The following is a 24,370-nucleotide window of genomic DNA, read 5'->3' as shown; positions in this document are numbered from 1 at the left end:
CTAGACTACAACATCCAATGGGGCAACAGCTCATAAAAAATGTGTTGCAAAACATTGTCAGCTCTATTTTGCCTGCCTGATGATGAATGAAAAGTTTTGAACTGGAGTAAGCACTCAGATGACAGAAGGGAAAACAAAAGCTAATGTGCCATAATGACTTGTACATTTATTGAACATACCTTTAGGCGATAGTGAGGTTTTTGATAGATTTAATTGTGTCAGTCCCTTTGGTAGTTTGGCAAACTGAATACTTAGTGAGGACACACCTGTAGAAGAACGAAAGACAACAAAGGCTCACACTAGAAATGGGGAAGTGCTTACATCGTATATATTCATGTTTTAATATTGACGTACAGTGTGGTCCAGTTGACACAACAGTATGTTTGGACCTCAAAAGCTGGGTTCAAAGCACTGCACATACAGAGATGCATAGTTTGGCTTCTGACAAGTTGCTTTTGCAAAACGGGACAGCCTTCTATTTTGCATGGCTACTATAAGGCTAAGTGGAGAAACAAGGGAAGTGCCTTGCACATCCACAGACAAAAGATATATAATGATGCCTTAGCCATTAATTACGACACATCTACGCTTCACTGTAATTATCAGAATAATCACTTTCATCCCGTAAGGCTACCCTGGGAACTGTAGTTTGGGATGGGCTAAAGGTTTGCAACTAAAACGTTTCGCCACACTGAGTAGAATTTTCAAAATTATTTGGGACGGAACCATAAAAAAGTTAAACTGGTAAAAATATGATGGATTTGACAGCAGATATGCCATCAAGACATGACCCTAAGTGCACTTACTGGGAACACATTCCCGTAAAGCTAAACACTAATGGTAAAAATAAAATATACAGTATATTCCTGCATATAAGACTACTTTTTAACCCAGGAAAAGCTTCTCAAAAGTCGGGGGTCATCTTATGCGCCGGGTCTTATGCGCCTATTCCTATACGGCGAGTATATCCCAAACTCTATATTTTAACTGGAAAAGTTGGGCATCGTCTTATATGCCCAGTCGTCTTATACGCTGGAATATACGGTATTTCGGCATCTCTTTTATCCCAGAATAGAAGATCACAGCAATTTCCTATATGAAATGAGTATTTTTAACAAAAAGAGTGCATGCTAATATGTATGTGGAATGTGTGAGAAAGTTAATGAGAATTCCTACCCTTTGATAATGTGCAAACGAGGTTTTAATATTTAGATTTAAGGAAGGAACAGGAAACGAGGTGATGGGCAAGTATCCAAGCCCACCAAATTACTTAACTGACACTTCCTAGAACTGAAACTGAATCCCTGGGACTGAAACATGATTCAGTGCTATGCAGAACAGTGATAAGCTTATCATTCATTATTTCTGTCCTGACTGGCTGCTCTAAATGCTTACTATACTGATGACAGAACGGACCTCCTCTTTCACCCAAATTGTATGATATGCTAATATTTAAGCTCATATTACCAGACGCAAATGTATTATTTACTCAAAAGAGCAACACTTCTCCCTAGGGTGAATATTATGGTAATTCTAAAGACTTTGAAAAATACAACATTTGTGGCCTCTTAATTCCTACCTCAGTTCCAAACTAATTACCCGCTATTGTTTTTTACTTAAATGCCAGCAATTTTTGTGAAATCAGAACAAAGCTAGTCTTAATTAAATTTATGGCCACTATAACTACTAAGGGACACAGGTGGCACTGTGGTCTAAACCACAGAGACTAGGGCTTGCCGATCAGAAGGTTGGCGGTTCGAATCCCCGTGACAGGTGAGCTCCTGTTGCTCAGTCCCAGTTCTGTCCACCTAGCAGTTTGAAAGCATGTCAAAGAGCAAGTAGATAAATAGGTACCACTCCGGCAGGAAGGTAAACGGTGTTTCCATGCACTGCTCTGGTTCACCAGAAGCGGCTTAGTCATGCTGGCCACATGACCCGGAAGCTGTCTGCGGACAAACATCGGCTCCCTTGGCCTATAGAGCGAGATGAGCGCCACAACCCCAGAGTCGTTCGGGACTGGACCTAACAGTCAGGGGGTACCTTTACCTTTTATAACTACTAAACATGATTTGCAGTTTAAAGGGACAGTGACCAGATCCTCAGACATTTGTGAACAAAGGATATTTATAAAGCAATGACATCAGACAAAATGTTGTATTGTTCAGACAAAAGATGAATGAAACCACACTAATCTTCTTATTGGGCATGTATTAGGAATGGAGAAAATTTAAGTGCTACAGTACCTCTGTCCTCCAGGGGGTTCCCAGCAAGGTTAATTGTATGAAGTCCTGAGTTGGGATTATGGGATAGGGCATTGGCCAGTTTCTGTGCAAAATCTCTTTAAGAAAAACAACAACCATAAAACAGAGGGTTATATTAAGGCTTGCAAAGTTGCATCACACCATATTTAAGGGCTTATTATGAAATGACTACTTAAAAAGAATGAGCATAGAATTTGGGAAGCTGTGTACAACATTGCCACTATGTACCAATTCTCTTTTACATTAAGGGTGGCTTTGCTTCTGCATGTAGCGCTTAACTAACCATGCAAAGGCACAAGCATGCAAAGGGAAGGGAAGATGCCATATTTATTGGACAATGTAATACACATCTGGTATTTTCTTTTTGCATATCTGCCTCTATGAGAAAAAATGGACCTACGTTCTAAGACCGGCATTCTCCAGTACTAGCTCTTCCAGTTTGTTAGATCTGCTCACCACTCTCAGGATCTGCTCACAAACATCAGCAGACTGTCAAAGACAACAACGATGTAATATTATATATCAATGAAAACAAGTCAGTATGCAGCAATTAACAACCTGCCTTCATACCCGAAGCAGGTGCCTGAAACTATTTTAATGCGGTTGGGCTCCACAGAGGGGCTCTAATGTTCTGTTAAGTGAATCACCAAATACAAAATGTCCACATCAAAGCCAGAAGCCCACAGAAAGGCATGGATTGGTGGACATTTCAGGTGTGAATACGCATACAATTCCATGTAGTGGGCCACCCATAAAACATCACAACCCTGGTTGAGAGCTGCCATCCCCCAGAAAGCATAAAGGAAGAGGATGGCTATACAAAGAATCAAATGCTCATCATCATCAACTGACCAATAAACAAAAAAACAAAATAGAAAATAGAAAATCATAGGCTCAGTAGAACCAATTATTAACAACTGGAAGCTGGAAACTTACCATAACTGTCTTGCAACTCTAAGAGAGATGACAATGTATTTTGCCAACTGTTCTTTACTAGATTTATTTGTCCCTTCAAGGAAAATACTAAAGGGGTCTCCAAGGTTCAAGGAAACCTCCTCTTAAAAAGATAAATATGTGTTAGCTAAGCCCTAGAATCATGAAGTGACAGATTTAAAAGGAAATTTCTGAGTTGGGTGTGACTGGTGAATTCAGTGGGCCTCTATCCATTCTGTCACATCAACACTGGACCTGCTTTCATGGTTAGCCATGCAGACTTTTAAAAATAATGTGAAAGTGAACTGAAGACTGGAAAAATGAGAAACCAAAATTGGCAGATTCGTCCATTGCTAAGCTCTCACAAACAATTTCAAACTAGATTATTATTCTTAGTGCATTGACTTTGAAAATTTCAAATAATAAAGGTAACTTTCACTCAAAAGGGTTGCTTAACTTACAGATTGTTTAGAAGAAGAAAAAACCCATGTCCCTCTTCATCACCTGAAACAACTTGAGGCATTTAAGATGTTCCAGGATGAACCAGGAGATTCCTGGCATAACCAAGTTATGGTGGCTTAACTCCCTCAGTCCTTGGCTCAGCAAGGACCCAGCTGGCTGATCTGAGCCTGTTGGATGTTAAGCCCTGAAAAAGGGCATTTTCCCTCTGCTCAGCCAGATGCTAAACAGAATTTGTAACTATACACTGGTTTGCCTTACACTGCTTACTTCATGCCAGCTTCTTGTGTATAGGATTTCTCCTTTTACCAGTGTTTGAAAGTGAACTTTGCACATTTAATTTCACTACATTTTACTGCATGCAGAATTAAAGCACAAACATTTATAGCTGAAAATCCCTCTTTTCATTTGGATAATTACACCTTCATAAATTCCACAGCACTAGTTATTTTATATGAACCAGAGAGTCACCCTTCACCCTAATACTTACTAACTTTAGATCCTTGGAGGAAAGCTTTGTAAACCACTGGTTGTATTCCAAGGCAGCAACTATTGGTATTAAATCCCTAGGGGAGAAAGTACCACATATTGAGAAAAAAGGAAAATAATAAGCAATGCGTGAGAGCGATCAACTTGGTAAAATGTTTTATCTTCATGAGAAGCTGCAATTGTCAGGTTTACAGGCTACGTTCACATGCAGAAAGGAAAGATTGACCCTTGAAAGGTTAGTAAAAAGGTTGGAAGGCTTTGACCAGTACCAGAATATGCAAACATTCTATTTCAGGAAATATTACATTCTCTCTTTTTGACAATACTTGCTGATTATGTAAGCTTGTTTTTGGAATATGCATCATACCTTCTCTCTTTTTGTGTGGTTTTATTTGTGTGTGTGTGCCCCTGTGTGTGTGATGTTTTAGTATTTCAAGCCAAAAGTACCTGAAATGTGTAATAATTACAATTTTAGAGAGCTTTGTAAATGTGTAGATTTGTAATAAAAAGTAGGTGGTAAGAGGGAATGCAAACAATTCTGTTTAGTCTGGTTTTTCAGACTGGGCATACTGTATTAGATTGGGCATTTTATATTCATTAAAAAGTGAGCACCTGTTTAGAATGTGGTTTCAGCTACTGAATTGCATTTGGTTTTTTTTATCAGCTTGTGTCACATTTAATCAGTGTAGTAATCATAATTGAGTGCTAAAGGCTTTTAGGCAGCTAGATGATTTAACATAATCCTATGACTGAACGAATCCAACAAGCATCTCTTTCAGTTACCTTTTACTCTAAAGATACTGCTGTCTTGTGAAAAGATAATAAAACTTTCCACATGGCCTCTCCTCTAATTGTAAAGGATTTAAAAAGTAAAACCCTAAGATGAATTTCATTCCTTTAATCCTAGACTCCTTAATTTGATATCCTGTCCCTCTGTCAGCTTCTCCATTAAATTAATACCAACAAAGGCATGCTGTTGGATACTTCCATGCTAACTACGGCAAATCGTATTAAGTGCTACCACAGCATTTAGTATGCTAGATAGCTCAAAACAGATCTTTAACTTTCCTGATCCATACAATAGGAACTTAAAGTACTAGTTCTCTATAAAGCAATTACTCTGAAAGAAAACGATTTGTACTAAAACTAGTCTGAGTTTTAAGAGTAAATTTTCATCTATTTTCTTCCTGATGTTTTATTCTCAATTTTTTTATCTGATACAGATGTTTTTATGTATGCAACATCTCCTCTAAATGTCTAGCCCAAACCAGTACATGTCTACTCAGAAGTAAGTGGACAGCGTGTCCAGTGGCGCTTACTCCCATGTAAGTCTGCATATGTTTTCGGCTGTAATCCTATGGCTACTTCCGAGTGAACACATATAGGAGGTTTTGTTGTTGATTCGGTCTATGCCCTACTTAAAATAACTGTTCAGTGTTGCGCCTATTAACAACGTTGTGTGCTATAAAATACAGGATGTGTATGGTTCCTGGCTCCTTCGGGAGGAAGGGTAGGATATCAGACTATCAACTGATTTGTAAACTTATTTATAAATATATAAGTTTCAAATAGGAAACAAGGTTTATTTTGTATTGGCTTACATTAAAAGCTAAAACTAAACATGTGAAGAAAGGTATACATTAGCTCACTTCAGATGTGACTGGCAAACCAGTGATTGGCCATTGTGAACAGGATTTGGGCTCATGCGGTCTCTCCTTGCCTTCAATACCTCCCTCCCTGGTTTGAACAAACTGTAGCTTTGCTGTGTTTCCCGCCACCCCAATCAGGCAAATTATGGTTTGTGCATAATGAGATGACAAAGGGTCATGAGCACCCTCAGCTAGTATGAACTGGTGTCTGATCATGGCCACTATGATTAGAATCCAAAGAGCTACCTTGGGTACGCCTAAAGATTTTCCCACGTGTGCTGTGTGCTGACAACAGGCTGACATACAATTTTAAATCCCCACAAAGCTAACTTACTATTTGCACGCATGGCTAACTTGTGAAAAGATTTCTGCACCACAGTCCTGCATTGCATGATATTCTTCCAGTTTGCAATTATTTCCTAGGCACTGAAATTCTGACCAGACGTACAACATCAAACAACATATACATTTTTTATTATCATAATCTAATGCCAGTATCCTAACTGTGCCACAGATACAGACATATTAACTGTCCCAAGAACAAATAAACAGTGGCCTGCCATCTGTTTATGGCAGTAAACACCACACCACACAGTAGCCAGTGTGGTGTAGTGGTTAAAAGCGGTGGACTTGTAATCTGGTGAACCGGGTTCGATTCCCCGCTCCTCCACATGCAGCTGCTGGGTGACCTTGGGCTAGTCACACTTCTCTGAAGGCTCTCAGCCTCACTCACCTCACAGAGTGTTGTGGGGGAGGAAGGGAAAGGAGATTGTTAGTGGCTTTGAGACTCCTTAGGGTAGTGATAAAAGTGGGATATCAAATCCAAACTCTTCTTCTTCATCATCTGAACATAAAAACAACTTTCTGGAGCAGGCCAATGGGCCATTTAGACCAGCAGCCAACTCGCTGCCTAAGGGAAGCCTGCACACAAGACCTGACAACAAGAGCATTTTCTCCTTCTGTGGCTTCCATCAACTGGTATTCAGAAGTGTGCTGCCTCCAGCCAGGGAGGCAGAGCATAGCCACTGAGCTACAGGGAGCAGCATGTGGGAGTGTTTTCTGTGGGAGTGAATTGCACCCTTTAAGTGCAAGCAAATAAGTGTTTTGGATGGGAGCCATACCAGCAGTTGCATCATCTCAAACACTGCAGATGGTTATAGTAAGGTTACCAGATTTTTTTTTCAATGAATCTGGGGACACTTTTCAACTTCCTACTAAATAGATGGATTTGGTCAGGGGACTGATTTGTAAATCCGGGGACTGTCCTCAGGAAACGGGGACGTCTGGAGACCTTAGATTATGGAGGCATCACAGCAAGCTCACAATGTCACCACTATACCCAAGCATTGCTCTACATTTCAACGGTATACTGAAAAAGTAAGGTTTACAGATGCACGCAATACCAAGTGCTGTGAAAGCAGCATGGCGTATTTACTTTTGACCATGAACAGTTTTTGGAATGTCTCGGGTGCTTACCTGTGGTCGAGATGACTAAAATCTTGTAAATTCAGCTCCCTGGTATCTTGAGTCAGATAAATTGTATCAACATCCTGGTTGGAAAAAAGCACAACGAAATATATTTTACAGCTGGGATGGTAGAAAGGTGGTGTTTGGGTTCAGTTAGGGCTTTTATAAAATAAACACCTCTCTGTCTTTGCACAGCTAGGTGAAAATAAAACTCTGCCAATGAGATTTCTGTACTTACCCACTGAACTTCTTCCCTATATGGAAAACCAAGCCAGTCACAAACACACGCATACATTTGAGAAAAACCTCCTAGAAACAAAAGAAGCAACACAAACCATTTGTCTCCTTTGGGAATTGGTACTTCAAGCTGATGCACATATCTTAAAGACTCAGTATATTTTCCTCTCTTCTGAGCACAAACATTATGCTGCAGGCACATTAGGAAGCTAGCTGAGTCTAGACCACGTTGCCTGTAATGTACAGCAGGGCACAATGATGTACAAAAATAGCACCTTCCCAAGCCAGTCTCAACGGCACTCCACTCTAACTATAGCTTAGAGCTAATTATACCTTTACCAAAAAGCCAAGCCTCTCCTAGAAATAGAATTAAGCCTACCATAAATAGAATACTGTACTGTTTCCCAGCACTGGCGATTATACATTTGTACATTTCAGCCTAAAAAAGCATGCACACTCACCACATGGTCCTAATTCTGCCACGGTTTGGCTGTCCCACAATGTCTGGAGATTAGCCAGTCTTTCTGGCGGCTCCATAATTACTTTTTTCATTATCCTTCTGCATGCAAGAGGAAAATACACATCTGAATTAGAACACAGGTGAAAATGTAGCCTACCCATATTTGGGTGGAATTCAATGTATATAGTGCTAAGGAGATTGTTCTGCCAATGCAAGCATTTCTGCTTGTTCTATGGAACAATCGCCCCTTCCCCCTGCCCATGTGTTGCTCTGGATTATGCTAACATAACCAAGTAGCCGAATTCAGCCCTTTATAAATTTAAAACATTACTACACCAACCCCCATAACAATTACAGCAATATAAATAATAAGTTTATTAAAACCTAATACAACAAAGCACAATTATTGAGGCACATGATTGATTACATGCTTTAATGTTTTTCATTGTTGTTATATTTTTAAACAGTTTTTAAATGTCACACACACAGAGACACACACAGAGAGATGCGTAAATGCCCTGGTCTCCTTTAGGAGGAAGGGTGGGTAAATAAAACAAATAACCATAATAAAAGACAACAGGTAACAAAGCAGACTGAGGGATTATGCAAATTCAAACACTTGGGTACATAAAAACACCTTAACTTGGTACTGAAAAGATTGCAAAATAAGACAGCAGGCATACTCCTTTATGGGAGGGCATTCCACAGCCAGGGCACCATCACAGAGAAAGGTTTTCCCCATTTGTGATTACATAAGGAAAGCAGCTGGAATATGGCCTCATGGGAAAGTTAAAACACAGGAGGGATGGAAAGGAAAGAGGTGCTCCTTCAGCTACCGTACTTTATTTATTATACTTATCTACATTAAGTGCAGATAAGGGTGAATTGAAGGAGAAGTTAAGCTTTCAGTCCGTCCGTCCCCCCAATATTAATCACACTTCAGATTTATTACATTGGTACTTGCAACAATCAGAGCTTTCCTGGAGCGAAGTGGTTGTTGAACACCTCTCTGCTAGGTCAAAGGGCTGGTTCAACCCACACATTGAACCATATGAGAAGTCTCCTCAGTCAAGTATACTGTGTCCACCGAGTGATTACAGAAGTAGTTCTCTGCAATTCCTGTGATCGCAGCAACTTGGAAAGTATGTAACAATCACAAAAGGTATAAGCTGCAGGCTTGTCCACAGTAACCAGGGGTGTCTTACCCATACAGGCTAGTGGCGCAGGGCGCCAAGTTCTGGAGGGTGTCAGGGAAGAGGCGGAGGCTGGATGTGGCGCCTCCTGGCATCAGCTCGCCGCCCTCGCCCGCCTCCGCCATGCAGCATCGAAGCAGCGCCGCACCCGGAGCCTCCGTCTGCCGTGGCCACTGCGGTACGAAGCAACCAGCTGAGCCGGGAGGCACCGCATCCAGCCTCCACCTTTCCCCTGCCAGAGGAGCCGCCCTCCAGTCGTTGCCCGCCTCCTCCAGCCCCGCCGGCAGCGCCGTCCTCCATAAAAAAAACCTCTGGAAAATTTTGGGGGGCGCTGGAGGGAGCTTTGCACCACGGCACCTGATATGCTTAAGACAGCCCTGACAGTAACCACAGTTTGGAGTGATATCCAAAGTGGGCAAACTATGGTTACTGCTAAAACTGCACTTTTTTTTCTCTCCAAATCAGAATCTGAAACCCACTTCAAGCCATGGATGTCTGAACCCTGATGGGATCACACATACACATATACAAATAATACAAAGAGAATCTGGCTGACTAATTGAATATCAAATATATAGAATCATAGAGTTGGAAGAGACCACAAGGGCCATCCAGTCCAACCCCTTGCCAAGCAGGAAACACCATCAAAGCATTCCTGACATATGTATATGCTACAGTTTTCCCAATGAGTACCTACACAGGAGACAGACCAGGGAATATCCTCCTAAGGCATGTTCCAACATGTGCCAAAACTTCATGCACATCTTCAGATGAAGTCAACTTCATAGAAATGTTGCATTTTTCAGTTTCTACAATCAGCTGCATAATGAAGTAGGAAAAATAAACATGTTTTTTTTCTGCATACCACTTCAATAATAAATATTATGATGAAAATCTAATAACACTACCGTAAAACAAAACCCAATCCAAGTAATAATCTATGTTCCTAGAAATGTGTTTGCTTCATCAACAAGTACAGCCACATATTCATGCCGAAACAGCGCTGTAACAATACTGTTGGTGTTATCAGATCAAAAGGTCTTGATTGTGGTGGTTACCACCTGGCCATCTTACAAACCTAGCAAGGAACTAACACAAGAACGGCCCTGGTACATCAGACCAAAGCCCATTCAAGTCTATTTAGTCTAGCATCCTATTCTCACAGTGGCCAACCAGATGCCCATTGGACACCCACAAGCAGGACTTGAGCACAACCAAACTACTTTGTCAGTCTCCCACATCTTTTTCTGAGTGATAAGACATCACATAGGATTTGGGAATGGGGCTGTATCAGCACATCATTGCACCATTCTCTTGGGAGAGAAGAATGTGCAGAGATCACCGCAATTGATATCTTCCCACTTGTGGTGATGGGATCACATGTGAAACGTTTTTAAGAAACTCTTTGTTCAACCTCCAGGACAAAACAGTGCTAAACTATGCCAATCTGATGTATAGGCACAGAAAAAAAACTGGTGACAACCTTTACTTTAAAAAAGAGACTACTAAAAAAAAAGTAAACAATTAGATTTATATAGGCCACTCTAGAATCGAATTGTTTGGTGCATATGTGATCCAATTTTGACTTTTGTATGTGTGGTTGTAGGCACTCCAATATATCAAGTGAAATATGGTCCTAGCACTTTCAAGAGAGATACTCGAAGAGTGATACGCTCCATCTTCTCTACTAATTAATCCTATGCCCCACTTTGAACATACTGACAAGCAACGGTTGTGTGTAGGCTCTGAAACTTGAATACTCCCTGCTTCCTTTGTACACTATGGATCCCTTCCCGACTTCCTGGTTTGAGACAAACCTAGTCTGTTGTTACATCTGAACATGGCAGACCACCATAAATAGAAACCATAATTTGGTGTCCTGTTTATGGTTTGTGAAAATCTTGGGTTTGCCCAGAAATGTCATAACAAACTATGATTTGCTATGAACCAAGAAGCCAGGGAGGGAATTGGCGTGTGTGTGTGATGAAGGAAGTGTGGGTGTCTGAGGTTTAGGTTCATCAGTCAAACCACATTTAGATATATTACATCTGAACTGACTCAGTGCTTTTCTTTGAGAGGATAACACATACGGAAAAGGGATGTAAGGGTATGCAAACACATATATTTTTACATATATTTTTACATTTTTTGCAGACTAAGTTGAGACCTCCGGGTATAGGGCAGTATATAAATTCAATAAATAAATAAATAAAATTCCTGCCTCCTCTTGATATATTTTCAGATTCTGCATTCACAAACAGCATTTTTTTTCATATTTTATCTGGAGGAATGAAATGACACTGGATTCCGCCCCGCCCCCAATCTTTTATGAAAGCAAACGTAACATCCAGTACAAAGCCAAGTCAATCTGATTTATTGTGCTCCAAGTTACAAACTCATCCCCTGTCCCCAATTCAGTATCTTACACCTGTTTGCAAATAAAGAACTGTGTCCAGTTGGTGTCCCTTTGCCTGACAGAAGACACTTTAGTCCCACGAGTCCTTCTAGTATAATAGCAATCAAGGCAATCTTTGGCAATTCCCTACCCCCTGCCTGCCCACCATAATCTTCCCTTCCCTTCCTCATGCTTTTCTCCAAAAAGATCCCAGAACCCTCTGGAGCAGATTTTTGGAACATATGGTAGGGGAAGTGAATTGCCCAAGATTGCTTCAATTCATATTCCACCAGCAAAAGGCTCTGCTGGAAACCTCCACTTATGTCAGCAGAGGAACACCAATTGGTAATAAGCTATTACCAACATAATTCAGACAAGGCTGGTATTACATGCACATTTCTTTCTCCGTTGGTTTCACCTAAATTAGTATTGGAAAGTGGGGGTGGGGGGAGCACAGCTGCCTAATGAGAACAGTTCTGATCTGCTATATAGGATTACTGCATTGTTAAATACATTCATAACTGAAATATTCACCTGGCCTGGTTTATTGCAGGTGATTCCTTGGATTTCCAAGTAGCTGAAAGTTAGTTCTAGCTGTAATTCAAACAGAAAATTACTTTGCTTTATATCGAAACACAGCGGGAAAAGCACACCAAGCAAAGATTAAACTATTCTACATAGAATGAGTGCCCAGCCATAGAATGAGTACCCATGAATAAAGCACATGTCCTTAGCTGGTGCCTTCCCATTGTTTTGGACTACAACTCCCATCAGCCCCAGCCAGCACAGTAATAGGGTAGTTATGAACTTTAAGCTTAAAGGTTCAACTCATCTAAGGAGGTTTCTAGTTAGCTAAGTATGGCGGATCCTCTATTTTCCAAGAACCAAGAACCAAGCCATGGACCCCCTACTTTTGAAAATTTTAATATCTAATAATAATAATAATAATAATAATAATAATAATAATAATAATAATAATTTATTATTTGCACCCCGCCCATCTGGCTGGGTTTCCCCAGCCACTCTGGGCGGCTTCCAACAAAATATTAAAATACAATGGTCTGTTAAACATTGGAAGCTTCCCTAAACTTTTGTAGTTTTTGTTATGTGAATGGTGCCACGGAGCCGCTGGGTGGGTTACACAAACCCCCAATTGGGAACCACTAGTCCTAGGAGCAAAACACATGCAAGATAATGAGCCTGAAGATAAACTTGATAATGAATCAGAGTTCTACCCCAAATGAGTTTAATTCACAATTAGTTCACTTTGAAATAATGGGAACTACTTTCATGCATAGTTCTAAGATTTATGAACTACCTGTAATTTGTTAAACCAGATTTGTTCATTCCAAGCACTGGTTAAGCAAGTTCTAAGTTTATTTATGAACAGCACTGAGTATTTATTCCTTTAAAAGGGGATACCGTTTCTATCTTACAGCAAGGGGGGGGGGACAGCACCTCTCCTCCATGTCTCAGCAGAAAACTTGCTGCAAGTGTATTAATTTGCAGATTGAAAGAACAAATTTGCATTGGTCGTATGTTTCTGTGTGGCTCAGCTTTTCTTTTGGGAGGGAAAGAGATCTGGTATTTTTTCAGCAGTGCTAAATGTATTTGACTATATTCTTATACAGTACTTCCTAATGTAACACATTTTATTTGGCATGCTTACGAGGATTCGAATTTGGGTAAAATTACTATACTATATTATTAATATTACTATACTATACTATACTATACTATTACTGTATTATTTCTGTACTATTAATATTACTATACTAATATTTCTATACTACAATTAAACTGTGACTAAAATGCGCATACACACACACACTCAGAAAAGAGAAAATCAAGCTTCACTCATGTTTTATTTTGTATGTCTTTTTGAATTTGTTTTGTACAAGGACATCTGCCAACATCATGTTAGCCAGAGTCCATATGGAATGAACGATTATCTCCAGATACAGATTCATCATCTGCAAAGAGCACTGGAGTCTCCCCTCTGCCAAGACAATCAGTTCCAATTGTCAGGAGAATCAAAGCATTTCATGGAATATGCTGTTAGACAAGTCATAAGATGCAATTTCAGTCTCTAGAGAATAGCAGGCACTATTCCACTGATAATAAATAATGTGGCACAGCAGGCTGTATAACATTCATGTTTTCAAGCTGCAAATACAACTAAGATTGCCAATGATTTTTTGGGGGGTGGGGTGGGGGGGTTTCAACCCAGCAGCAGGTTTTGGCCTGAACAGATCAAACCCATGATACTGTTGAGAAAGGGATACCCACCAAATTATTTGGTGAGTCTCTACATAGATCTCCCCTGCTGTGTCAAGATGGTGCAGGATGGAGAAATCCCAGCACTCACTGTGAAGATGGCAGCAGCAACATGCCCTGACATTGCACTAATGACATCAGGCATGTGTACCAAGGTCTCAAAAGCATCAAGTTTTCAGAAATTGTTGCCTTACAAATTTTATTGAATAATTTACCCAAAAATTCCACATAGGATTGTTTGATGGAATTATCTTACAAAGATTTATACTTTTAAAAAAAATAATAATATTTGCACAGTATAGTTTAACCAGCTATAAGTGGTATTCATTACAGTACTCACCTGCAGACATAGCACTAGACAATGGGTCTGTTTATAAATTGCATAAATATATGTAGATGAGCTGTGGAGGAACTTCAACTCTTGTTCGAGACACAACCCCATGCCACATCCAGTTGAAAAATGTGAATCCAAAGAGTATTTAATACAAATATTCACATTTCGATTCATGGTAATCAAGTTCAGGAAACTAATATACATAACAATTGTAGAGGCTAGTTGTTCATGTATCTGGATTTAAAATAATATGTGTTTGTGAAAAGGCAGTTATTGGATTGCTTTTGTTTTATTATGCATTTTGTGTTCTCACTTTGTACTTTTACGCTGTGAACCATCCTGTGATCTTCGGGTGAAGGGCAGTACAGTCGTACCTTGTTTCTCAAATTTAATCCATTCCAGGAGTTCGGCTTCCGATTGGCTGCAGAAGCTTCCTGCATCCAATCAGAAGCCGCAGAAGGCGAGTCAGATGTTTGGCTTCCAAAAAACGTTTGCAAACTGGAAAGCTCACTTCCAGGTTTGTGACGTTTGGGAGCTGATTTGTTCAACAACTAAGGTACAAATATTATTATTATTATTATTATTATTATTATTATTATTATTATTACTACAGATGATCCTTTAAGAGATCTACTTTGCCAATAGTTGAGAGTGTTAATACAAAGAGTTCAAAAATATTGTAATGGCATGCTAATTTGGCTTCCAGGATACTCAGACAGCTACTTCACAAGTTCAACAAGGACAGGCAAAAAAAGGGAAATCCATCCTTTAAAAAAGTTTGGGAAACTTTTTTCCCAATGTAAAATTAAAAGAACCCAACAAAAAGCACAGCAATACAAAGCTTTTCCTGCTAAATGAAATGTAATAGGGCTGTGATCTCTTAGGACTCCATTTCCCAACAGCCCCTGCTACTCTATCTGTATTTTCTGACCTCTAGGGCGGAGGGCTGAGTTTCTGGTGAAAGGAGGGGAAGCAGGGAGAGAAAGAGAAAAAGTAGGTAAAGTGGTAGAGCCTGAGAGTGGGTCTGTGGGGGCTGGCGAAGCACCACTGGGGACTCAGAAGTGGAAGGAAAAGAGTAGATCTAGCAGTTGTGAAACAAAGGTAGCCCTGGCTTTGTTGCTAGGCAAAAGGACTCTGTAAAAAAAAAAAGCGCCTTGAAGCAATTCCTTAAAAGTCTGAAGTTGTGCAGTTGTGTACCGTTGAATTGATAAACACTGAAGCTCCCACATGAACAACATTAACTTAAAAAGTGAAATTTACCATGCTACTGGACTGAAAAATGCCTTACCTTGGTAGGAATACGAGAAGTTAACAGAAAGGCCCGACATGATGTTAGCACCTACAAAGGAAAGAGCAAAAGTTGAAGTCGATGTTTAGCTGTTTTAAAATAAACGTCTACAGCATGATATAAACTCTTGTTACCAACAGGTAATTTTATAAACCAATCTTTGCTCAGGATGCAAGTCTCGCTGAATTCGTTGGTATTTGTATCCAGATGAACATGCACAGGTTAGCAGCATGGATTTCCACGAGACCCCAGGATTATCAAAACATTTGCAGAATCTTCAAAGTGAACAACAGGATTGTAGTATCAACATTTCCAAGATGAAAAGATTAACTACAATGCCAGCAGTAAGTGCTATTCATTATGGTAATATATTAAAAATAGATTAACTTTTTTAAAAAAAAAAAAAGAGAAGAATTCATGTCATCCACAAGGAACTGAGCATGGTACAAAGGCTCTGTCACGTGTTACTTATGAGAAGGCAAATTCCATGCATTGAAAGGGATCAGGATAACACCAATGAACTTGCCCTCAGTCATGTGCACACTGATATCTGCAATAAGGCAGCCATGAATGCATTTTAGGGTGCCAGCCAGTTGCACAGCCTTGCCTCTCCAACACAGCCTCCGTCTTCAGGTGAGTAACAAACGAAGTGAGTTTCAGACACAGCATCCTCTGCTGTACAAAATAACTCTCCCACAATCCTCTGTGCTCTTACATGAGAAGACCTACACAATTTAGACCCAGTCCCAGCACCTCTTCTTGCTGCAAGTTAAACCCCTTAATAATAGCTGCTATACAAAGTTTCCACTCTGTAGGAATTCAATGCTACAATAGCTAAAACTGAGGAGGGAACATTCTGCTCCACTCTGACAATTTCATGCTCTCTCCAGCAGGGGGAACAAACCCGTCAGACATAAACAAGGAAGAATCACAGTGGCCCAGGCCATTCCTTTCAAGCGGGGATGCATACCGGTAGTTTATCCACTATGAAATCCGCAAGATACATAAGTGGAGCTCAGTGACAGAAGGTTGTTATACCATACCCCTAAAACTATTTTAATTAACTTTCAATGAAAAATACAGTTCTGCAGAGAAGCTATTGGAAAACTGATTATGGAGTGATTTAACACACATGCTTTACATTCATGGGATGAGCCTCAGGATTATTCCATTGTCACAAGGTTGCATAAACTGCTGACACTGGACCTGTTCCCAGATGGCTCTGTTAACAGCAACACACTGCCTTCTGTAGAATTAAGTCAGTCTGAGAGAACTATGAAAACAACCGTTTTAGACTGCCATGAAGGGATGGGCAGTATATGGTTTTTTATTGATTCATGGGAAACCATTGTAGAACCTTTAATGCTAAAGAATCTTCATTCTGTTCTATTCCAAAATTTGGCTTGGTCACTTTCAGAGCCATATGTCAATTTTAAATATGTCAATTTTAGCCAACTATTAAGGGATCACACAGGAAACAGCATCAATGGGCCTATCTTGCATTTTATGAGTCATATCTTATCAAGTATTTCTTGTAATCAATCATACCTACTCACATAAAATTCAGACCACCTGTGGTCAACTAAGAGGGGATAGATGATAGATAGATAGATAGAGATGTCAACGGAGGCACGGAAAGAGAGTCTACTCATCATTAAATGCCAGGAATAGCTCAGTTGGTGGAGATTGAGACTCTTAATCTCAGGGCTGTGGGTTTAAGCCATAGCTGCCAAGTTTTCCCTTTTCTTGCGAGGAAGCCTATTCAGCATAAGGGAATTTCCCTTAAAAAAAGGGATAACTTGGCAGCTATGGTTTAAGCCCCACCTTGGGCAAAAGATCCCTAAATTGCAGGGTGTAGGACTAGATGACCCTTGTGGCCTCTTCCAACTCTGCAATTCCGCATAAAAATAATTAAGCTGATTGTTCCTCTCTTGTATCACACACACTACCTTTCTCCTAGATGCTATGATTTTTGTTGTCTGTATTCACCAAGGTTTTGAAGCTTGTCTCAAATCCCCAAATTAAAAGCATACCCTTGCTACTGTAGCTTTATCCATCCATGATTAAGATAAGCAGCAATGTAACCTTTAACAGTGTGTGGGTGTGGGTAGGGGTAGGTATGATTTCATGGAAGAAAGTGGGTGAGCATATGATCTTGCTTGTGATTCCTTAACTGTGGTTCAAATATGAGGATCTCCACAGACACCAAGGACTCCTAGCTTCAGACACATCTGAATCAATTAGTCAACTGCTTTAGCAGAGGCAAATCACCAAATTCCCCATCTACTTCCCAGCAGCATCCTTGTCTCTCCTTCAATGTAGGATAAGCAATTTACTATTACAGTAACTGTTTATCACAAAAGTTATCAACATTATTCTGCGCACAGCTTTAATTTCTTTCATAGCTAAACAAGGATCTGCTACTGCTTAACAAGGATAACATGTGACTTCTATAAATGCATCATGACCAAGTGTCTATCAGTATATACAATGATATGCAATAATTTGAATTGACAGGTCTTTTAACTAATTTTAAGTATTTTGTTCATGTGTGTTAAACAACAGAATAGGGAGAAATTAATGCAGGAACGTCCTTAAGAGCTCCCAGGAGAATTTGGAAGGTGACTTGGATAGGTACCAGCAAGCACATAACAACGAGCTGTGACCTGCATGCACAATGGCATATTTTATTGATGCCAACCTTATATGAGGCAACAAATGTCAGCCAGACAGCTGCTTAACATCACACAATGAAACTTCAAACTGCCCTTGAGGTACAAGACCAGTTAAAAATTGCATTGGTGAATTAGATGTATATTTTTCTAGACAACATCAACTCTAAACTGTCTGTCTTCCAGCCTCTGAAAAACTGTGGTTTGTTAATTATTTTAATGTATTGTTCCTATATTCATGAGCTATTACTTGTTCATTTTTAAAATATATTATGGCTTTAGGGTACATTTGCATGTAGAACCAGTAGGGTGCAGTGGTTAGTGTGTTAGACTAGGACTTGGGCAACCAGGGTTCAAATCCCTACTCAATCATGAAACTTGATGGTTGACCTTGGGTCACTTACTGTCTTTAAAACTTACCTCCCTCCTTCACACAGTTGTTATGCATGGAGAGAAAACAGAGGGGGAGGAAGACAGTTTGAGCATATAGCGCCAATCCTGGCCCGAAGGCACTGGCTGCCAATTAGTTTCCGGACCCAATGCATAGTGCTGGTTTTGACCTATAAAGCCTTTAACAGCTCAGGACCTCAATACCTCAAGGACTGCCTTTCCTCATATGAACTGACCCGGACCCTGTGACCATCATCTGAGGCCCTTCTTCGTGTGCCTCCTCCACAAGACGTCCGGAGGGTGGCAACTGACTGTTGATGGGAACAGATAATTGCTAGAACTCCAGTGCTTAAAAACTTGCACTGGCTGCCCATGCTTGCACTGGTCCAAGTTCAAGGTCCTTGTATTAATTTGCAAGGCTCTTAACAACTACAGTCCCAGATTCCTCAAGCACTGCCTAATCCCTCCTATCCCTGCACGATCAGTGAAGTCTGTGGGGGAGTCACTGTTAGTGGTCCTTCGTGGTTCAGGTGCATGATCCACCAGTGATCAGTATTGCGGGTCCAATTTTATGGAAATCCCTTCCGGTTGAGGTCAGACAGACCTTCTCCCTGTTGAACTCCTGACACTCAATGAAGACTTTTTAAAATTCTAGCAGGCATTTTAACGGGTCTGATTTTATAGCTGTCAGAGGCGCTGATGTGGCTACTCTAGAGTAACGACTCCTCGCAGCATAGTCTTTTTAGACTTTTATTAAGTGCTGATTATTTACAGTGGTCAGAACAATCTATATACATGCTTACGGTGAGGTGTCAGAACCTCCGAATGGAGATTGGCGCGTTTTCTTCCAGCAAAGAAGCTTTGGGAGACCCAACCTCTTCCCCCTACGTTTGCGTCGCAATTCCGGAGTTGGGGGAATTGGCCTTCCCCCCGTGCTCACACCTTCCTGTCCCACCTGGGGCATGGGCTCCGCAACCTTGACTGAGCCTCGGACACCACTTCCTGACTCTCCGCTGGAGGCAGAGCTCTCCCTGCTCTCCCCAGCGCTTGGGGATGGGCTGGAACTTAAGATGGGAGGGACTTCCCTGTATCCCTTGTCCCTCACAATAGCAATAACTGATTTATTTATTTTTTACATTTTCTGTATTGTAGTCTCCGTACACCGCTCACAATCGTAGTATATAAATTGTTTAATTAATTAAAAATTCATTGCCAATAGGGATATCACAGGCAGCATGAATAGGAGTTTATAGTGCAATTCAGAACCAGTAAAATCACTGGGAAATTGGAAAAGGGCTTGTGCTGTGTTTTGCACTACCACCCCTTCCCCCCTGCATTTCATGAACTCTCACTTTAGATCTTAAAAATGTATTGCATACTTACGTTTTTCAATTTTCTAGAAAATAAAAAACTTAATTCTTTTATTAATAGTTTCATTCCTGTTGTGAAAAAAATCCTGCAAATGTTTTACTAAAGGCAATACATATATCATTTCAACCCAACCCAATGCATTGAATAAGCCATAATAAAAAGCATATGTATATAAAATTTATTGATGTGCTTATCACTTTTGGTAATGCTATAAAAACTGTAATGGTCGGAACTATACATTTCACTGTAGCACCACAGCTTCCTTACATTACATTACTTAGCTCCCCCCTCAATCCCCAATTGACTACCTTTTCTTTTGTCTTTTGAATACTACATGCTTTTCTTAATCATGTGTTTTTCTCCTGCACAGAAGCAGTACAATCTTCAAACAGTTTGCTATGTGCCAGGAGGTTCTTTATTCCTGAGCAAATCACAAAGGTGCAGTTTTCAACCGGAGGCTTATAACGGGACTTCCATACATGTTTACCCAAGAATAAGTCTCATTGAACTGAATGGGACTTACTTCTGAGTGGACATGCCTAGATTACACTGCTAATCTTGAAACTCAAGGTTCATTGAAATTGCATTGGGGGACCCAGGTGGCGCTGTGGGTTAAACTACTGAGCCTAGGGCTTGCTGATGGGTGAGCTCCCGTTGCTCAGTCCCAGCTCCAGCCATCCTAGCAGTTCGAAAGCATGTCAAAGTGCAAGTAGATAAATAGGTACCACTCTGGCAGGAAGGTAAACGGCGTTTCCCTGTTCTGCTCTGGTTCGCCAGAAGCGGCTTTGTCATGCTGGCCACATGACCTGGAAGCTATACGCCGGCTCCCTCAGCCAATAATGCGAGATGAGCGCGCAACCCCAGAGTCGGTCACAACTGGACCTAATGGTCAGGGGTCCCTTTACCTTTACCTTTATTACCTATATCTACTGGTATCTTATTTTACTTGCTTCAGAACTATTTTAATTTTTATCATCATGTGTGTTTTAGATGAGACACGTTTGCCATTTTTGATTGCATCATTAGCACCAGATAATTTCTAATTAAGTGGTTTCTTATTATCTATGCATCAATGTTGCAGAGGCAGCTTGAAACTCAATTTATCCTTGGAGCAACACTACTGCTTCTCCACCTATGTTTAGAGCTTGTGGAAAACTGTCTCCTCACCCCATGCTGTCATTCTAGTTTTAAAAATTCCAGAAGGTGACAATCTATGCTAACCCTCCTCTATCATCCAAAGACATCACATTTCATTCTACTGCTCCTATTCTACACTCCCCTAAATGGGATACAAATAGTTCTCATCACCCATGCCTATCTTTCAAATAAATTAACTAATGCCGGCCCATTTCCCCTTGGCACAAATCCAAGGTGAAAACACACTCAGGCTTTGTCTAGACTAGAGACTAAGGATTTGCCTTTCATATCTGCTTACCAGAGTGACTGTATTGGTTTGCACCTTTAGTACAAAAGCACTTGGGTGCTGCTGGCATTGGTGCCAATCTAAACTAGGCTGCCTGTGCAAATTTAAAGAGAGACTGTGATCCTATGCCATTTAAAATGGAGCGGAACTTTGTCAAACGTCCCTGAGATCAGGATTTCAGCCTAGATAACTTGACATGCAAGTAGCACAAGTACAAATGCAATTGGTGCACAGGCTTCAACCCTTGAATGGGAGCAGTAAGAATGAATACTGCTTTAGAGTATTTACATAGCAAGCTTCTCTCTCAACTGTGAAGCAATGCTTTCAGCCAAATGGGCAGTCATTCCCACATCCAGCTGTGTGTACTTTTTATTCAAAGGGGAACTTTTGCTGGCTGTTAATCTGGATACAGCCGCAGCAAATTTCCACCAGGCAAATGCGGAAATGACTATGCTTTTGACTTGGACCGTGCATCCAAGCCACTCTGAGTAAGCCCCAGCATCTGTGGTTGAAGCAACGGTTCTACATCATAAAATACAGGTTTGAGCCCCAGCATCATTTTAGAATATATGTTCCACATGAATTGCCTAGATTATTCTGTGAAGAGATTGTTAGATCCATCTTTAAGAAAGATTAGACTAAGGTGGCCTTCCAGAGTCTGTAATCACCTGCAGGGGTGCCAACTTGAATAAAATAGCAGGGGGGGGCGCTCAGGTAAGCCCCGCCCCACATAACTGATCACAATTATTGATAACCCACACCATTTAAATGACAATGTCGATCAATTTGAATGGCAATGTCCAGCCCCCTCAAAGAAATTTTTTTTGGGGGGGGAGGGACCTTTGTCATTAGGAGCTGGCTCTTAAGATCACCTGAATATTTAACTTTATGTATTTTTTCCTGGTTTTGTTAAATCAAGTGAGATCTCTGGTCTACTCAGCATAGAATTGTGTAAGAAGCAACTCTCAAGCAGAGGCTATTCCCAGCCCCATGTGATCCTTTAACTGAGTATTTCAGAAACAAAACATGGAAGCTTCCTGCATGCAAAAACATGGTCCCTCTATACAGAACTACCGGTAGTAATAGAAAACTTTTTCCTCCATCTTTTTGGATACATCTATTCTTACTGTACATAGATATGAGACATTCAGATTGCTATTTCTTAAAACTTATTCCAGGCACACACATTATTATTATGCTGGCCAAAAGTTGCATTCCAGTCCTTGAAGGTAACCAGAGAACTAATACACAATTATAACAAGTACGACATTGCTTACAACATTTTAAATATAAACTTCCTTGTGAGCACTTGACCTAAAAAGAGAGGTAAAAACAAGTAAGTGAAGCAGCAACATGGGCTGTAGCCCTCATACATGTCATACTCGTACTTTTTGGGTTCCAATTTTCTCCTTTTTTTCTTTGTTTAAAAAAATGGGAGACCACCATAAATGACTGCATTGTTGCTTTATTATTGACTAGTTTTATCATCATTTGTATGTACCGTAGTTGTGAATCTGTATCTGAAGTGTGTGCATACAGAACCAAAATCAGTGTTGTTTTTCATAAGAAGAGTCAAGTTTCCTTTTTACTGAGGACCAGGCAGATATTAATGATGGGTTTATATTTAGTTCCTTGCCTACTTGGCTAACTTTCCATCTACTGTAGATCTGTAAACAACTGACAGTTTCACTAGCAGATAAGACTGAAAAATACGCTCGTGCAACACTGTATGCAGTTTTGGTTCTGTACAAAAAGGAGTCCGGCAATATATTTTGCTTATTTGGTATTTTTCCTCTTCCAATTCCTTATTTTTCTCCAATTGTAGATGTCAGGGTCATTATTTTACAAACCACATCAGGTTACCGAATGACAGACTTGCTGAGCTTAAAATATTGTAGATGAGGCATGAAGTCAGCATATGAGAATTTAAGTGGAAACGGAATGTTCAATAAGTGAAGAATACAGTAATTATTCCAAGCATAAATAAAATAGTCAGTACTCGAGCCAAAGAACCTATCTTATTTTTCCAGCGTTACAGCACTAACAAAACAAATGAAGTTTGGTATTTTCCTAGAAATAACCCTTAGAAAGTCCACTGAATAATAAATTTAGAAATCATTAAAAAGTAGAAGAGAAGACATCTGCTTATGCAGGTTCAACACAAGAGCTTGTTAAAATGCAGGGATGTAAGTGGGAATGTTGATTTCATAATCAGGCCTCTTCCCCAGGGACAGGATCACTAGTAACAGCAAGAAACTTAATCAAAGTCTTTTAGCATTCCTGGTCCTTTTTCTGTTTTCAGTGGCTAACATTTTGGCACTGTGTGCCCTGCAGGAAGGTACCCCAGAGCTAAGGAGGGCATATTTGGCCTGAGAGGAGTCTGGTCACTCTTCATTTTAAGCCACCTTGGGTGCCTTGGCAGAAAGGCAGTATAGATCACCAATCAATCAATCAATCAATCAATCAATGTAAAGAAAGGGGCAATTATCTTTCTATAAGCTAGAATTCCCATAGCATCTAAAGCAGGCATCCCCAAACTTCGGCCCTCCAGATGTTTTGGGCTACAATTCCCATCTTCCCTGACCACTGGGTCTTGTTAGCTAGGGATCATGGGAGTTGTAGGCCAAAACATCTGGAGGGCCACAGTTTGGGGATGCCTGATCTAAACTCTGGAATAGAGTTCATGAAGTTTTCATGAAGATTTATCATTTCTTTCATAAATATGTTTTACAGTAGTTTCTGTAGCACAATTCCTTCCAGCTCTTGAAGTTATCATATCATGGACTCAAGCACTGTTTACGCACAACAATCTGAGTACAGATTTGAAAACCAGCTGGTATTGATTAAGCAAACTTAAATCTTGTGATTAAACAGCACAAAAGTCAGACTGTAAACAACTTTTTTTTTTTTACTAGAACATCGTGTGATCAACGGCAAAGAGGCACAACAAAATACTTTGGGCTGCCTTCACAACTGCCACTTGTTTCGATCAGAATTAACTCTCTTGATCTTACATGACATGAACCAGATATTTGGTTATCAGTAGATCATGGAGTACTTTCACAGAGTCTG

General features: G+C 40.3%; 1 protein-coding gene and 2 long non-coding RNA genes across 7 annotated transcripts in view; 2 read left to right on the top strand and 1 right to left on the bottom strand.

Annotated features, from left to right (window-relative positions):
• LOC148684798 (uncharacterized) overlaps nucleotides 1-13,574 on the top strand; it is a 39,575-nt gene extending 26,001 nt beyond the window's left edge. The window contains exons 3-4 of one of the 2 annotated variants that reach the window (XR_015951651.1): nucleotides 5,366-5,467; nucleotides 13,445-13,552. This is a non-coding gene — a long non-coding RNA (uncharacterized LOC148684798). Of the gene's footprint in view, nucleotides 1-5,365; nucleotides 5,468-13,444 lie in introns of both variants that reach the window. The other variant, XR_015951652.1, reaches the window with a different exon arrangement.
• Nucleotides 1-24,370, bottom strand: part of CARMIL1 (capping protein regulator and myosin 1 linker 1) — a 132,331-nt gene that overhangs the window by 63,584 nt on the left and 44,377 nt on the right. For all 3 annotated transcript variants that reach the window (XM_035125236.3, XM_035125237.3, XM_088676238.1), the window contains exons 3-12: nucleotides 15,443-15,493; nucleotides 12,078-12,137; nucleotides 9,846-9,967; nucleotides 7,957-8,054; nucleotides 7,497-7,567; nucleotides 7,268-7,341; nucleotides 4,144-4,219; nucleotides 2,662-2,750; nucleotides 2,244-2,338; nucleotides 180-266 (exon numbers count right to left, since the gene is read on the bottom strand). In XM_035125236.3, coding sequence (XP_034981127.3) covers nucleotides 180-266; nucleotides 2,244-2,338; nucleotides 2,662-2,750; nucleotides 4,144-4,219; nucleotides 7,268-7,341; nucleotides 7,497-7,567; nucleotides 7,957-8,054; nucleotides 9,846-9,967; nucleotides 12,078-12,137; nucleotides 15,443-15,493 — 823 coding nt within the window. The remainder of the gene's footprint in view (nucleotides 1-179; nucleotides 267-2,243; nucleotides 2,339-2,661; nucleotides 2,751-4,143; nucleotides 4,220-7,267; nucleotides 7,342-7,496; nucleotides 7,568-7,956; nucleotides 8,055-9,845; nucleotides 9,968-12,077; nucleotides 12,138-15,442; nucleotides 15,494-24,370) is intronic.
• LOC148684797 (uncharacterized) lies at nucleotides 15,654-24,327 on the top strand. Of its 2 annotated transcripts, none has more exons than XR_015951657.1 (3): nucleotides 15,654-15,786; nucleotides 16,333-16,470; nucleotides 24,214-24,327. It is a non-coding gene; the product is annotated as an uncharacterized LOC148684797 (long non-coding RNA). The 2 variants fall into 2 exon arrangements; XR_015951656.1 differs by lacking the exon at nucleotides 24,214-24,327 and adding an exon at nucleotides 18,008-18,140.

This window comes from Zootoca vivipara, chromosome 8 (genome assembly GCF_965207765.1).
Source record: "Zootoca vivipara chromosome 8, rZooViv2.hap1.1, whole genome shotgun sequence".
NCBI classification, from domain to species: domain Eukaryota; kingdom Metazoa; phylum Chordata; class Lepidosauria; order Squamata; family Lacertidae; genus Zootoca; species Zootoca vivipara.
This window is presented reverse-complemented; position numbering and strand designations above follow the sequence as displayed.